Below are 16,968 nucleotides of genomic sequence, written 5' to 3' on the forward strand. Positions count from 1 at the left end.
TAAGTGCATAAAGCATAAAACATATTTAAAGTTTAAGTTTATCCATTACAAATCATCCATTGGCATTTTGTAATCAACCATCTACAAGTCCATCTACAAATCATCCATCTACAAATCCATTGGCATTTTGTAATTTTATCAACATGCCATAACTTATTTAAAAGTTAGAGTGTTAAATTAAGTTAATCCTTTTATCAAACACCCTTTATGCAAACAAGAGAATATAAATAAAACGGGCTGTGAGAGAATGAGAGAAAGAGAATTAGAGAAGCTAGGGTTTTATCTTAAAAAAAAATATATATATATATATATATGGATTAATAAACGGGTCAGTTCGGGTCGTGTCGTGTCAGCCCGATTACGGCCCGTATAACTAAACGGGTTAAGCGTGTTAAACGGGCTGGCATGAATCCAACCCGTTATTTTCGTGTTATTCGTGTCAGCCCGTTAACGACCCAATTAATAATCGTGCGGTCTAAACCCATTTATCTCGTGTCGTTTTCGTATCGTTTCATCGTGTCGTGTCCGAAATTACCGGCCCTAATACTATATAATCTGATTTGGGCAAAATTAGCTGCAAAGTTTTATTAATGTCCATGAACGCCCCGCATATTGTAGAGAATAATGCTCCATTTTGGTTTTGACATGATATATTCTCAACATGTTTCTTTTTAAACGTAATGTTCTTAATATATATATATATATATATATATATATATATAAACACTAATTATGCACCATCATCTAACTTTTTGAAGATGCTATAGAATTTGTCTGTTTTTGTATTCATAGAAGTTATAAATACATTTTAAGCTGATACTTTCCGACTAGTCAATCAAAGAGGATAAGTTTCTTAGCATTTAGCAAAAATCAAAAGAGGATAAGTGGGGAAGCCAAAATTATATAGTGACTATATTATTAATTTAATTTTACACTTTAGAGAAACCCTCTAGAGTAAAAGTCACAACAATAATTAGATACTTGTTAAGTTTTCAGAATGTTATTTGACAATTTCCAACTCTGCAATCAATGGCTGCTAACCATGGTCCACGAAAAAAAAAAAAAAAAAAAAAAAAAAAAAAAAAAAAAAAAAAAAGTCATAAAACGAGTAAACTAATTATATAATGAAATGGGTTAAAACATCTAATCCGGATCGCGACTTCAATTAGAAGGGTTTTGGTTTCATATTTGTTCAGACACAAACATCGGGAATTTCTTTTAAGGCTTCTTCTTTTCTTTACATTGGGCTGCAAATAGAACGTTGAATCTTGAGAAAGTCAAGAAAACTTCACTTGCAAGAATACGTATGTGTACAGGGAGAAAGGAGAAAAATATGCTAGAAATATAAGAGGAAAGTGTTAAGTAAACTAGGGCGAAAAGATATAAGAGAATGCCAGCCATTGAGCAAACACAATCCAGATTTTGTTTGACCCAAAAAGAGGGATTTTCCAAAGCCATCATGGTCACTAGCGGTCAGCGCCACCACCACCCACCATTGCCCACTAGCTACCACTATTAGAGATTGTTGTCCCCTTTCCCAAATATTTGCCATCCACATTTTTGCCCTTACATTTTCATATTTTGACAATGTTTTTTTTGGTGTGATTTTACATATATATTGAAGTAGGAGGTTTTAGTTGCAGTAGTCGTTATTTTTAGATTGCCTTGTCTTCTATTAATTGAGCTTTTTTTTGTTTTTTTTTTTGTTTTCTTGTTTATTGTTATCTATCTAGTTTGTCGTATATTTTAAGGCTATACATTTTCACATCAGCCATCGCAATAGTTAGACTTAAACATTTGAGACATTGTTATCACAGTCTAGTTTTCTCTTTAATTTGTGGGTTTTTTCTCTTTTGAATTTTCTTTAAGTGAATTTGAGAACTCTGAAAGTCTGCATCAGATTCTATCATACTCATTTTGTTGCGTTATATATTTTCGTAATCTCGTTATTTCCTCTGCATTTTTTCCGAGTACTATTGCATTTCGGCATATATGGCCAATTTTGAACAAAGAAAAGATAATTGTAATGATTTTTGTCAATGACCGAGTCTCTTTGTTCCTTTTCAATAGTAAATCTTGGATTCGGTCAATATTTTCAATTTATTTTTGTTGTGTGTTGCTTGTGTTCCAACAATGTCATGTACCATTATCTTCATTTTTCCCAATTATGGACACTGTTGAAATTTGAGGCGATCAAATTCAATATTTGATACTCGATTTCCCACGTTTCGGTCAAATTCATTGGCTTATATATGGCGTATGCATTTGTCTACCGTATCAAAATATGATCCATTTTCAGAACACTATATTCAAACTTAACTGGGAACGGTTTAACTGCCGATCATGTTTCGACACCATGATTTTTGGTTTCAACAAACTGAAACAAATATATATATATATATATATATATATGGTATAAATATAAACAGCTATAGTGACCTCCATCAATACTTTATATTAGTTGATTCCCGAAATCCATTTTACACACCTAGTAAATAAATCTGCCATGTTCGCTTAACTCTTTTAAAGTTAAAAAATAAATTTATATGAGAAAAAATACTGTAAAAAAAATTAAATTTAATTCTTTACAAGAAAAATTCTGTAACAAAATCTTAAATTGTAATTTGAACTAATCTTAAATTATTTAGACGTTATTTTATTGTCACGTCTCTTATCAAATAAATAAATAAAGCGAAAGGGACAGATTTTTCAAGTATTTCATTGGGGTGAAAATTGAGGTAGGCTTGCTTTATAGACGGGCTACAGGCTTGGGCCTGAAGCTTAAAAGGGCATTATATATGAAGGGAGAAAGAGAAAAATATTTAATAAGTCTAAATTAATAAATAGGTTAAATTATTATTTTTATCTATAATTTATCTTAATATAAATCATAACTTGATAAATTATTGTTCATAAATCATAGTTTTTGTCCATATGAATCATAATTTGACAAGTTATGACCTATTAATTTCTATAACTAAAAATTAGCCTATATACTTCCTTAAGCTTTTCATATTGGTCTATTTTCTACTATTTCCGTTATATGAATTGTATGGAGCTCCTAATTTCTCGATAATTTTCTCTGATAATTTGGAAACCTATGAACTAATAATTCTACTCGGTATTGATTTTTTTTGTTTCACTGATTTAAATTTTTAATTTAAATTGAGATATAATTTTATATAAATTTTTTTATTATAATAAAAAATTAAATATAATTATTTTAAAAAAAATTTCAGTCCTTAATTTTTCTAAAACTGAGAACATATATGTCTTCTTTCCAAATGATTAGAAAGACGATGACTACTGCAAAGTGCAATAGTACATTCGAATTTAATGCTCAACATATAGACGAGTAGAAGCCCAACACTCTCAACTTGTAAAGCCCAAAAGAGAGATAAGAAGTTCAATAGACCTACCATGATCATTTCTACGAGCTATATCAAACACTTTCCCTCCCAAAAGAGAGAGGGGGAAAAGGAAAGAGAGAGAGAGAAAAAAAAAAAAAAAATCTTAGGCGATGAGCTTAGAACATTAGCAATCATGATTTTATTTGCATGCCTTTACTTTTTGTTTGGTTCTTTATCGTTATGTTTTTTTTTTTTTTTTTTTCAATGCTTTGGGCACCCAAGAGAAAAAAGAGGAACAAAAAGAAATTGTTTTGACTGTCCCTGTGAAACATTTCAAGTCACAAGGAAAACTACAAAATCACAAAACAATTATGCTAAGAAAACTCACTAGTGCCTAAATGTAAAGTGGTTAAAGGCTATCGGTGAGAGTATTCATTCACATTGGTTTATGTTAAGTATGGTAAGTTCTACAAATATATGAACATTTTAGTGTTATCCGACACCGCAATTCTCATAAATATGGATGCTAGCACTAGGCCATGTGACTTGGGGTTCCAAACACCACTAATGCTTAATAACAGTTATTGCTCTGACGTTTACTGTGAGATTCTACCTTAAATAATTATTAAGGATTAACATTCGTATCAAATTTTAAAGTAGCAATATTTGACGCTGTCACTCACAATAAACGAGTCTTCTACAGCTCACATTTGTTAGGTCCATTGTTCATGTTCATTGTGGTGAGTGTACTAGTGACCTTTTTTTATCATCTTTTTCCACACTTTCGACATTCACATGTCTTAAGTATCGTGAATCTATAGTAGGACCAAGGCTGATCAGATTGATGATGGAGAAAGATGGCGCTATCTTAACACTCCTCTTAAACTCAAAAGGAGCATCCGATCTGGGTAGACACACAGTAGATTCCCCCCCCCCGCCTTCTAAAAAGCCTCACTAGATCTGGCCGTACACTGTTCTTTGCCAGCCCAATCAGCATCCGCCCCGCATAGAAATGCGTGCATCACAGTTGAGTTCCCTACTGCACTTTCGATCGAAGCCGTTCGATTGTGGGCCCCAGATTTTTGCCTTCTGTCACCCACTTTGCTCACTAATTGCACACTACAGACACTTCCCAAGTCCTAACAGCAAATTTCAAACCATTTGAGATCTGAACCCAACCACATTAAAATCTATCCATGACTTGCCAGTACATTTGAGAAGGCAGGATTCTCTGATGACTGATCCACTGACTCAGCCCTCTATTTTCTTTTTCTATAATTTATTATTTAATGCATTAAAAAATACCTTTGAGGAGCTTATATTTGAACTTTATATTTTATGGTGGGGTATGTCATGTCTATAGACTATGCCTGTTGGAGTTTTGGAGTTGTATATATATATATATATATATATATATATATATATATATATATATATAGTTAAATTTGATGAAAATTACACCAAAATATAGAATATATATAAAATTAACAAATGTAATTGCTTAAAACAGACTAGGACCATAGAATTTTCCATTTTTATTTGTTAACTTCGAAAAATGGCTTGGCTGTTTATATAGTGATCAAGCGAGGGACTAGGGAGATTATTTGGTATCCACCATGTTCCCAATTTGCTATAAATAATTTACAATGAAACAAAATTCCTACAAAACGTCTTATTGTCCTTGTGCAACTCTTTGCCTCTTGCCAGCCAAACAATATAATCTAGAGGGAAAGAAAAATGACGAAAAAAGATATTATAGAGCGAAGAACTTGTGGTTCTTAAGAAGGCTCAGGCGGGATATTTCGCCATAAGAAAAGCTGTCTTTACAACTTTATACGACAAGAGGCAAGGAATTTGTATAATACCGACCCTTTTTCATATTCCCTAAATAGTAATAGCTGATATTTTCTAGATCATCTTAATTAAGATTTGTTAATCCCAAATCCGCTTTAATAGCTTAACTAGTTAACTTTCAGATGCTCCACTCCACAAACGAGAAATGAAATGCAAACTTGGAAATGTTAAACGCTATCTATTATCAGAAGTCTGCAAAAGCGTCTATATTGCAAGTAAATCAAAGGTAAAAAAGAAAACTCTTATTGGATTTGAAAGTGAGAAACCTTTCTTCTAGCTACATTCGGTACAACAGACTATATAGATAACCAAATCTCAATGCTTTACAGAGGGGGAAAAATTGTGGCCTCTAATATATATATATATATATATATAAATTATTGAAACATCGACACAAATTAACATCCAATTTTGAACTTTAAAAAAAAAAGAAAAGAAATGAAAAATTAGGCCATTTGTAGCCAAATTCAATTCACCGTGTAAAAAAAGAAGAGGAATCCAGAAAAAAAAAAAAAAATCTAATCACGAGGCAAAAAAAAAAAAAGAGAGAGAGAGATCTCATACCAGTAATAGATACAGTCCTATACAACACACCAGAGCAAGCCCCAAGCTTCCGAAGCCGTTTATGGCCGCTTCCGATAAACCCGGTGGAGACGAGAGGTGCGACGAAGGCCCGTCAAATCCCGGCGAATTCTCCGGCGAAAGAGAGATGTACGGCGGCTGAGCGCCACCGCTAACAAAAGGAGCTCCAGGCTTGGTCATCATTATCGGATTCTTCCCAAAGATCTCCCTCGGCAAAAGAACCTCAGAAACCCCGAAAATGGCGACGGGATTCTGATCGAACACCGTCTGCGTCACCGAGGCCTGGACGATCCCCGTGTCGATCCCCACCGATCCGTTAACCCTAGAAATGTTGAGCGTGAAGCTCCCGGCTCCCATGTCCTCCGTCGCCAATGTGGGCTGAACGGGATTCACAATCGACTGGAGAGAGCCCAGGGGATAATAGGAGTGAAGGACGTGGAATTTGAGCACCACGGCCTTCTTGTCGGCGGGGAGAGATTGGAGCCTGACGGTGGAGGGGAGGTCGGCAAAGGCGGTGTCGACGGGGACGAAGAGGGTGATCCCGGCGCCGCCCTCGTCGGCCTCGAACTCCTCGACGACGCCGGAGGCCGACAGCATCGAAGCCGCGACGTTGAAGTTGTGGCCGTCGATCAGCACCTTCGTGATGTTGAGCCCCAGCGGCGGCCGCGTCTCCGAAGCCATCAGATCGAAGCCGTACGGGACGAGGAGCGAATCGAGGGCGAAGACGCTCACATTGTACGGGAGCGTCTTGATGAGGCTGAGGACGGTGGCGTTGGAGGGGGAGTAGGGCGCCGGGGAGCGGACGGACACGGCGCCGGTGGAGGGGTCGCGCGTGATGTTCACGGAGCCGAAGTTGCTGGCTGCGCGGCCGGTGGTCTGGAGTAGGGTGGTGACGATCTTCCCGGAGGAGGGGATCCGGCGGAGGTCGTACTCGGAGAGGTATTCGAGGAGGATGTGATAGCGGAGGACGTCGGCGCGTGAGGAAGACGAGAGGCGGCGCGTGAGGTCGGAGGAGGGGGAGAGGTAGGGGTTGGGGACGGCGAGGAGGGTGAGGGAGGAGCGGCGGGAGAGTTCGGCGGCGAGGTTGGGGGCGGAGGAGAGGAGGAGTGCGGTGAAGTCGGAGAGGTCAGGGATGGTGGAGAGGAGGGCGGTGATGTTTAAGGCCAAAGTAGTGGGAATGGGGGAAGAAGAGAGGAGGAGGAAAAAACAGAGTAGGGACGTAGGGGCAAAATGGGAATTAGAAGAGATGTTGGCCATTTTTGTTCCTCTCTCTCTTCGCAGAGAGTGGAGGGAGAGAGAGAGAAGGGAGAGCGTGTGTGTCGGTCTTTCTTTCCTTCTTTCTGTTAGGATTTTAGTAAAGTATAGAGGAGAAAGGGAAAGTGGGTGATTGAGTGAGTGATTGAGTGAGTGGGAGCGAGTAGGGGAGTGAAAGGCAGTTTATGATGGATGGGGAATGATAGATGACGATGAAATGAAACTAGTGATGTGGGGTGGAGTGGAACACAATGGGGCAATCTTTTTGCGCGAGTTTTGTCGCCCCCACTTGCGGTGGATGCTTTAAACCGTTGTACTCGCTCTGGATGAATTCCACGTGTTAATAACTGTGCTAGTGTTGGGAGGGACTGGGGAGGAGGAGAAGGGAAAACAAGAACAACCATGGAGGTTGGCCAAAAGGCAAGAGATGAGGGAACATAACAGGTGTTAAGCGATCAACAAACTCAACAGTCAGAAAGTTCAACTGACTACTACTCGGCCAAAAAATAGTATACACACGACAACCAAAGTAAAATTGAACTAAACATTTGTGTAAACAAAAGGAGGAGAACAAAACTCAACCAAAACAGTACTCTTCTCTTTTTTTTTTTTTTTTTTTTTCATTCTTATCATTATTATATGTTCTTTGTTCACTCGTCACTTTGAATTCTTTTTAGTAATTATAGTAATAACCACAACCATGGTAGCGCATTCTCTTATTACTCGTAGTAATTCCCGAATTAACGAAATTCAAGTTTATAATCTTGATTCTAGGATATTTGTTATTCTTTCCATTTTTGTACCTTTCTAACAGTATATATTCATTAACAAAATAAATCTCTTAGTATTGCATTTTCAGATTTTTCTATCCTAATAGTCCTTTTCTTTTTTTTTTTTTTTTTTTTTTCCCTTTACCTTCCCTTATATGACCAAGAAAAAGTGAATTAAACGTAGCCCTTTATTTTTAGCCGTATTTATATTAAAAATTATATATTATATATACTTTTTTAATATAATATAATTACTAATAAGATGAAGATGCCTTATTAGGGAACTCTTTTTTTTTAGACTTCTATTGGCGGTGCACGTTTCACTATATAATTAAAGAGAAATAGTAAAAAATAGACCAATATAAAAAGTTTAAAAAAATATATAGATCAATTTTTAGTTATAAAAATTAATAGGTCATAACTTGTTAAATTTTGATTTATAATCAGATAAGTTATTAATAAATTTGTCAAGTTATGGTTTATAGCCAGACAAGTTATAGATAAAAATCGTGAATTATGGATAATAACTTGTCAAGTTATGATTCATAACCAGACAAGTTATAGACAAAAACAGTAATTTAGCCTATTTATTAACTTATGTAAACTATTGATCTATTAATTTTAATTTATCTCAAGTATTGACTTATTTTTCTCTTTCTCCCGTAATTAAATTACCAACATTTTTTTTTCTTTTTTCAATTTTTTTCCCTTTCATTTGGGATTGATGATGGGTTTTTCTTCGTGTGGGTCAATTATTTTCTTGGCAGCCCGTGTAATGGAAAAGGGTCATCACTTATCAGCTTTCGCATTTTAACTAAACCCAATTGGAATATGGCTGCTGGGCCAAGGATGTTTCTCAATCTTCTAAACTTGCTTGGTGCTTACTGCGGGGACCAAATATCTTTTGGGTGTAACGCTAAGGCTAAGGCCGTTCCCATGCCCATAAAAGAAAGTGGTATGATTGATTCAGGCATAAAACTGGACTTTCGTAATGGCTACTGAGAAGTGTTAAAAGACTACGGCCGTTTAGTTCGCTGATTTGAATTGAGATGTGACTTTATGTAATAATTTTTTACTATAGTAAAAAAATTAAATGTGACTGTTTTTTAAAACTTTTTACTATAACAAAACTCAAATCAATAAAATGAACGGGACACGCCATGATAATTTCCAAGTTACTTGTGAAATTACCTCTGTTGAAAAAGATGCTGATCTTATATACCCGAGTGAATTATGTTGCTTTCTGGCTCTTTTTTTCTGCATAATACAAATGAATATCACCCAGATGAAGTGAAAGGCTTGAGGGTGAATAATTAATGGAGCTACTCAAAAACACAATTTGCCAAATAATTCCAAAAAATGTCCCAACATGACATGGAGTTAAAAAAATTAAAAAAAAAAAGTGCAAGTTGTGAAATTGGCTAGGAATAAAGTGGGGTTGGTTAGCAAAAATATATATACACGCACAGAGGTGTGGGAAGGCTGGAACTTCAATTTGGGGCCCTTGTGTAAAAAAATAAAAAAAAAATGAAAAAAAAGACATTGGGGCCACAAGGATTTCAGTTTCTCTTTGATCCTTTCATGGGCTAACATCTCACTAATTTCTTTTTGGGCTGGAAACAACTCATTTACATTTTTTTTTATCATTAATAAGTATTTGAGATCCTAATCATATGTGCCTTGCCTCGCTCTTTACTGCGTTCTATCTACAAAATCCTTCGTGTCGTGCCATCCACCAGCTCAAAAACATCTTAATTTCATTCACATTTTTAACGTAGAAATTTGATTTTGTTATAACACAATTCAAATTAAATGAAAAAAGATTCATCCAAAATAAAATGAAATTAATGGATAAGAATATTACAAGATCCTGTGCTTGTTATATTTATTATTTAATCATCATATCCAAAACAGGTTGTATCATGTTTAAATTCGTGCTTCTGTCTAAATATCGTGTTAACTAGCCCACTGTACAAAAGAAAAAACAAAACACGAGTCATGCATAACCCAACACCTCAGGCCCAAAATTTCTCTGCATAACACGTGATCAATAGGCAACCCAATCTCCGATCATTGTTTTATTAATGTTTAATCAATGTAATCCTTTCCATTGTACCGTATTATATACATTTAAGTAAATCCAAACCATTATTATACAGCATCATTGCAAGTTTGATCCGGTCTAGGAAAATCGTACAATTTGAGGTGCTTTGGAATAATAGGCATGTCAAAATCTAGAATCCCATTTGCATTTTTGTGACGGTCGTACGTACAAGACAAAAGAATAAGATTGACATAGTCAAGGACATGGTCAGCGTTAACTATTGCCGTTTATTGCAATTTGCAATTCAGTTCCAATAACACGAATACATGGAAAGATTGTTTACTGACTGGTCAATTTTTCATGAGTCAACTTTTGCGTACGGTCTTTTCTCAAATGTGAATTCTGGACAACATGAGAAGTAAGTAAAGGATGCTTTCGCCTAACGCCATTCCAATGTTGCGCGAGTTTAAACAGTAATTTGGCAGTGATGTCTCGTTCGGTGCATCGATTTGAATTGTGATATAATTTTATATGATAATTTTTAACTGTAATAAAAAAGTTAGATATAACGTTTTGTTAAAATTTTTAACTGTAGTAAAATTGAAATTGAAAACTCGAATCGGTAAAATGAACGTTATAAGGATGAACTATAGTTTTATGATTAATTGATTTCAAAGCAAAGCTAACATTTATTGGAGTACCAGGCTTGATCTTGGAGTAATTTCACGCTTAGCTTTAATACTGAGGTTTACGATTCAAATCCTCCAACTCTAAATAAATAAATAAATAAACATTTTTGGAGAAAAAAAAATGCTGATATTTATGATATTTCAGTTTCTAGAAGCAGCATGCTGGCTGGTATATGTCCATTTCTGGAAGTCTGCAGACTTGACCTGAGAATTATAATTCAAGTGAGTGTTTAATCAAATGTAAATATAGTTAAAGTTTGAATGTGTCAAAATAATCGTAAGAAAACAAGTTTAAAGAACAGAGGAAAAAGTAGGGATTTTTTTTTGGCTAATCAAGTAGGGGTATTTATTGTGTATCCTCTTTTTGTTTTTTTTTTTTTTTTTTTTTTAAATAGGTAATTATTGTGTATCAAGAAATAAAGAGGAGTATGTTTTCACTTTGTATAACCATCTTTTTCTTTCTTTCTTTCTTTTTAATCTGCTCTTTTTTAACATGGTTATCTTTTCATGAACCTTTTGTTTTAATTTTTTATTCTTTTGCTAGGATTTTTCATGAGTTATTTGTAATATAGATACCTTTGCTATAAACATAGTAATCTCCATATGATCATCTCTTATAGGTTGTCCTTTCTCCTCAAAGAGTAGGTATGCATTAGCAAAATTGCTCATCATGTTTCTAAACCAAAAAGATCTCCTATACAAAGAAAGACAAGGGTAACATCCTGAAATATTGGTTGACTATTTTGGATCCTCGTTGAACAACATTTCAACCAATCTCAATTACACCAATTACTAGACAAAGTTAGATCAAATTTTAAGAAGTTGCTAGAGACCAATCTACCAAATCATAACCAATACTTGAAAACACCTTAATCATAAGGCTGACATATTACCCCAGGTCACACCACCTAACTTCTTATCACTTTAGCCTCTTATTTTGTCCTAAAAAAAAAAAGAAGTAAAAGCACTAGATTTTAATTGGAAAACTAAATCAAACGATAAACTACAAAAAATCCCTCTCATTGTTTCCATCAGCATCAGCTTGCCTATGATTTTTCAAATGTGTCAACAATACCCTTTAAACTTCAATGAGTTTTTTCGCCTATTTTTATTATCATTTCTCAACGGGTGTCTTACACATTTGTCTTCTAAACATATGTGATTTTAACGACTTGCCTCCTAAACTTATAAAATTATTTCAATATGCTAAATCTTAATGATGATTGTGTTAAACAAGTGTCGAAAAAGCACATTCGACGAAAAAGTCTAACGTCTTGATTCTAATGTAACACAAATATTTTAATTCCTTAAATCTAATAAGAAATTTGAGCAAATTTAGTAAAATGAGATATATTACAATAATTTTACAATTATAGAGAGGTTAATTATCAACGTGAGAGTAATTTGCTAAACCACAATAAATTCGAGTATAATTGTGTTAAAATTTCTCAAATTGATGAGGTGTGGTTAGCATATTTGAAAAGTTGGAAAATAAGTCGATACTACTCATGACAAAGTTTAGGGATATTTTTGTAATTTAGCTGTCCGAGCTCGGTCTCTTTCTTACCTTAATTCATCATTATGGCTGGTCATCTAATTCTAATCCATGTCCCATTAAGATTAATCCACAGACTTGGCTTGTGGCCTTGGACCAATTCCTAGTAGAGAGGAAAAAGTGGTCCCCAGTTAGCGGCTAAGTGAACAGCAAATAGCGTTTATAGTTTGGCGCTTACATCAACTTCCCGGGTCCTATGCAGAAGGAAGACCAACTACCATTCTTCTTCTTCTTCTTCTTCTCCTTCACGTCATATACAATATGATTTTGATTTATTCAAACATATCTATATACGTTTGTTTTACTCTATTATTATCATTTATAGTCTATAAATCTCAGTCTTCAGATTCCTTACGTTCTTAATTCTTATTATCAAAGCCGCCATGGTTTGAAAACTGCTGCATGCTAATTATAGGAGTCTCAAAGTTGTTATTTCCCTCATCTCGGTAAAGGTTGGAACACACTACCATCTTTTAATGATGTTTTGTTTTCTGTTCTTCGTTTGTTTTATGTACGTTTTTGGTTATTATGATTATTATTATTATTAAACTGCCTATGCTTAGTTTATCGAACTCTATTAGAATATTCTTGGGTTCCTCTGCAAATTTCTTTAATTCCTTCTCTCTCTCTCTCTCTCTCTCTCTCTCTCTCTCTCTCTCTCTATTAGAATATTCTTGGGTTCCTCTGCCAATTTCTTTAATTCCTTCTCTCTCTCTCTCTCTCTCTCTCTCTCTTTCTCTCTCTCTCTCTCTTTCTTTTTTTTTTTCCTTTTAGTAAAGTTTGAGGATTTCATGTGTTTAGGTTCGATAAAATTTGGGCGGAATTCGATTGCTTTGGTCTCTTTGATCAGGAGTCTCTGCGATTCTCGTCCTCTTTCAGTAGTTATATATATATATATATATAATTTTATTTTTGAAAAATAATCTTTCAGTAGACGTTGAAGATGTTTACTGTATTGTGTATCGTTCACTACATGATATAAGCAAAAAGTCTAGATATACTATCTTTTATGAGTTATATTTACAGTTTCGGCCGCTAAGCAAAAGAAGAAACAAAAATACACTTAAAATAGCAAAGAGAAGCAAGGGAAAAAAAAATAGAGAGAGAAATTTAAGCCTTTTCAGATGGTGGGTACTTTGTATTTTCTTCTGTGGATGAATAAAATAAAATCTTTATTTCACCAAAACTATAAAAGATTAACCGCCCTTTGTTTTTTACAACATTTTAGCAATCTATTTGAATCCTGTCAAAATCAAAGTACATCATAAAGCAGTCCTTAAACAAGTGGCTTACATTACAAATTTGGTTATTTCAGGCATATACATATACATATACATATATATATATATATATATATATATATATAGAGAGTGAGAAGAGAAGTGGTAGTACACGAAGTTCTCAAGCTCAGAAGGACAAAACATATAAATAGTCTCCATTGTAGTACAAATTAAAAAAAAAAAACAATGGGAAAGCATTTGCAACGCAATGACTCGGTTAATGTTGGGGGCAACTTTCATGGGTGTATGTGTGGCATACTTCATATTCTTGATTACCATCATTGGCAAAGCGCCAAAAAGGTACTTCCACATAAAAAGCAAGGTGCAAAACGACGACGTGTCAGATGTAAGCTATCTCTCTATCAATCTCAGTTCCTTTATCAAACCTCTTTTAATGATTTTATGTTGCAAGTCTGAATATTTGATGCAAAACTCAAAAAAAGTAAAGTGTCATATGTTACCAGAACACATATATCTCGTTTATTTTATCGATTTGAATTTTTAATTTTAAGTTTTTATAGTTAAAAATTCTAAAAAAATGTCACATTTCAACTTAAATTTGCAAAACAAACTAGACCGTAATTTAAATGGTTGAGTTTACACTTATGTTCAAGATTCCTTTTTCAACGTTGTATTAATGGTACTTAAAATCCCATGATAGTACGAATAAAGGCTCAGCTAAATGAATGTAATACTTCCATCCGCAGAAGAAGTTTTAGTGTGGCACTACAGAGTTGAGAGGTGTAATTTTACCTATGAGTCTTCATATTGCTATCTCATTTTCTAGTTCTATACAAACTCAGCAGGAGTAAATGCTTGCAGGGAATGAAAGTCCAAAACCAAAATTGAACAACTGTGATTCAGGCGAAGTGTTTATGGACGATGGTGCGGAACAATTGATGGTAAGTTCATGTCACAAGTTGATTTTTAGCAGAACTTAAGAAGTGCTGGACTGCTAGTTGTGATTTGAAACAATATTAAAAAGTGTTCATCAATTATGTGAACAAAAACTGATAGTATCTAATTTGAATAAATTAGGTCGATCGACATAACACAGATTCAGTTCCTGCAAGCAAAAGATATGGAAAAGCTCGCATAAAATCGCCATTGCCAAGAGCAAAAGAGGGGGAAGGTCACCACAGAAGGTGGATTCTGAGCTTCCCTCCGCAGTCATGGTTTCATAGAACTAATCCAGTCAATAATCTAGAGCCTTCGGAGAATTATTTGGGTCAAATAGGCATTGATGAGACTAGTCCAGTTACTGTCCCTCGGCCTAATAGAGATGTTTCCGATCAACAACTCGACAAATGCGTTGACATTCTCGAGATATTTAAGGCCAACAAGGAGTTTTTCTTGAAGATCCTACAAGATCCGGATGCTTGTAAGAACCACTTTCGTGGTCTGAGGAATTCCAATATCTCGGTTAGATTAACTAAGTCAAGGTCATTCCCTTTAGCCAATTCATCACAAGCTAGAAATATCAGGCCTAGTACACTCAAACACAAGCAGAATGAAGTATGGCTCTTCCTGAATAGAGAACAATCCAAATTTCAAAAGGATCATCATGTGAATTCTCTAACAGCTGATCCTGGCGATACATCAGGCAGTGTCAATAACCATGGATGGAATCAATTGGTCATAAACCGGTTAAGTGATATCAAGCAGAAAATAAAGCATGCACTAAAGGAGAGCAAAAGGGAAAGGGGCCAAACACCTGTTGAGGAAGAATACCAGAAAACCCCATTTGGAGACAGGACTTCCATTGATAGGCTGGAGATTACTATTGACCAAGATAGTAAAAAGAACGACAGTTCAGACGATGATTTAAGAAGGCGAAGACTCCAACGTGTGGGAAGAACAGTTTCTCTAAATGAGTCACTAGAAAGATATGCCAAGTTGTTTGAGAATACTTCTGGTAAGGAGACCAAGTACAGTCACTCTAGGAGCTTAAGAGTGACAAGTGAAGAAAAAGTTGCTCCTCATGCTCGAAAATCCTGCAGGAGAAACTTGTCTCTTCCTGATATTGACTTTCTCGCATCCCTTTTGAATGGCACATCCCGTGGTTCTTTTCGCTTAGAGATGCCAATCAAGACTCTAGTGGATCGTAGTACAAATGAAAATGGAGAAAATCAGAATACTCAACCGGAGTCATCAAGCATTGCTTTAGTAGATGTAGAAAAGTCGGAGCTGTTAGATGCTGTTGTGGAGACGAGATTGCAGAATAGCATTGTTGAAAGAAGTGAGACCATTGCAAATATTTACTCAGATGATTTAATAGTGGATGAAAATGAAAAGGGTATTCCTGGGACTGATAACACCCTTGAGGACGCAAACGAGCCCCTGAAGAGAGAAAACAGTTCTTGCCAAGAAGAGATTTATGTCACAGAGGATTCAGGACTAGAGCTTTCACAGCCAAATCAAGGATCAGTTATAGAAACTTGTTTTTCGGACCATGTGTCAGAAGGTAATCATAGATTCTACTAAAGCTTGAAATAATTTTTCCCATCTCGAAAATGTGCATTTTGTTCTAATTAAGTAGCTTTGATGATAACTGTTTTGGCTAAATTGTGTTCAGGTTTGGATGAGACAGAATCTTCTATGCTCCAACAAAACAGGAACACCAAAGCTCTAAAGCATGACAGAACTGAAGATAGAAACCGAAGCTTAGACAACCGCTCGGGGCACTACTTCCAACCCGACATAACAGGAAACACAGACTTCAACTACGTCAGAGACGTACTAGAACTCTCAGGCTTCATTGACAACGAGGAAACTTCAACATGGCACTCACTTGACCAACCTCTGAGCCCTTCAATGTTCAAAGAACTAGAGGACATGCTTCACCATGAAAACGAGATTTCGGAAAATATCTGCAATCACCAGCTTCTTTTTGACTTGGTTAACGAGACACTAGTGGAGATGAATGAGAAATCGTACACATACTTTCCAAAGGCGTTTTCCTTGGGTCGCCTTGTCCGTCCAATGCCAAAAGGAGACCATCTTCTGAAGGAGATTTGGACAAGGATAAGCTCGTACTTGCGCTTGAGGCCAGAGCTTGACCAGTCGCTTGATGATGTTGTAGCTAGAGACTTGGCCAAAAATGATGGTTGGATGGATTTGGAATGGGAGATGGAAATGGTGGCTCTTGAGCTTGAGGATGACATCTTTGATCAGTTGTTGGATGAAGTTCTATGCTCTTGAGAAAAACAAAATTTTGTTTTTGTTTTTTTATAGAAATTATTTGTTGTGTATATGTATATGCATGAAATTTTGGTCTCGTGTTGTGTGTTATATATACGTCATAAAGCTAAAGCATACTTAGTTAAGCATTCCACTTTTAGCTGATGTAAAGATTCTTTGTAAATTTTCTTTTGGGAACTCCATGTGTATAAATTACTGTGGTATATGACTTTCAAATTAAGTTGCAAACAAATTTGAAGAGTTTGTCTTATTAAATTACATAAAACGAAAATTCATAGATTATGGTGGAATAAGTATGAATTTTTTATCCTTGTTGGTCTGGTATTTAGAGAAAAGGAAGACATAATGCTATTATTTACCGTCACCTATAATACTTGTAGACATAACAA

General features: G+C 35.4%; 2 protein-coding genes across 3 annotated transcripts; one reads left to right on the forward strand and one right to left on the reverse strand.

Annotated features, from left to right (window-relative positions):
• Positions 1-5,486: 5,486 nt before the first annotated feature.
• LOC21407933 (fasciclin-like arabinogalactan protein 4) lies at positions 5,487-7,337 on the reverse strand. The gene has a single exon (XM_024172336.1). The coding sequence runs from the start codon at positions 7,041-7,043 to the stop codon at positions 5,763-5,765; it is 1,281 nt and encodes a 426-aa protein (XP_024028104.1). The 5' UTR covers positions 7,044-7,337; the 3' UTR covers positions 5,487-5,762.
• Positions 7,338-13,514: 6,177 nt separating this feature from the next.
• Positions 13,515-16,612, forward strand: LOC21407934 (protein TRM32). 2 transcript variants are annotated; one of them, XM_010108168.2, is made up of 4 exons: positions 13,515-13,724; positions 14,201-14,280; positions 14,417-15,842; positions 15,954-16,612. In XM_010108168.2, the coding sequence occupies exons 1-4, from the start codon at positions 13,565-13,567 to the stop codon at positions 16,577-16,579; spliced, it is 2,292 nt and encodes a 763-aa protein (XP_010106470.1). In that variant the 5' UTR covers positions 13,515-13,564; the 3' UTR covers positions 16,580-16,612. The 2 variants fall into 2 exon arrangements, with proteins under 2 accessions (XP_010106470.1, XP_024028108.1); XM_024172340.1 differs by having other exon boundaries at positions 13,664-13,724; positions 14,182-14,280.
• The last annotated feature ends 356 nt before the right edge of the window (positions 16,613-16,968 follow it).

The sequence above is a fragment of the Morus notabilis genome, unplaced genomic scaffold (genome assembly GCF_000414095.1).
Source record: "Morus notabilis unplaced genomic scaffold, ASM41409v2 Scaffold46, whole genome shotgun sequence".
In the NCBI taxonomy this organism is placed as follows: Eukaryota; Viridiplantae; Streptophyta; class Magnoliopsida; order Rosales; family Moraceae; genus Morus; species Morus notabilis.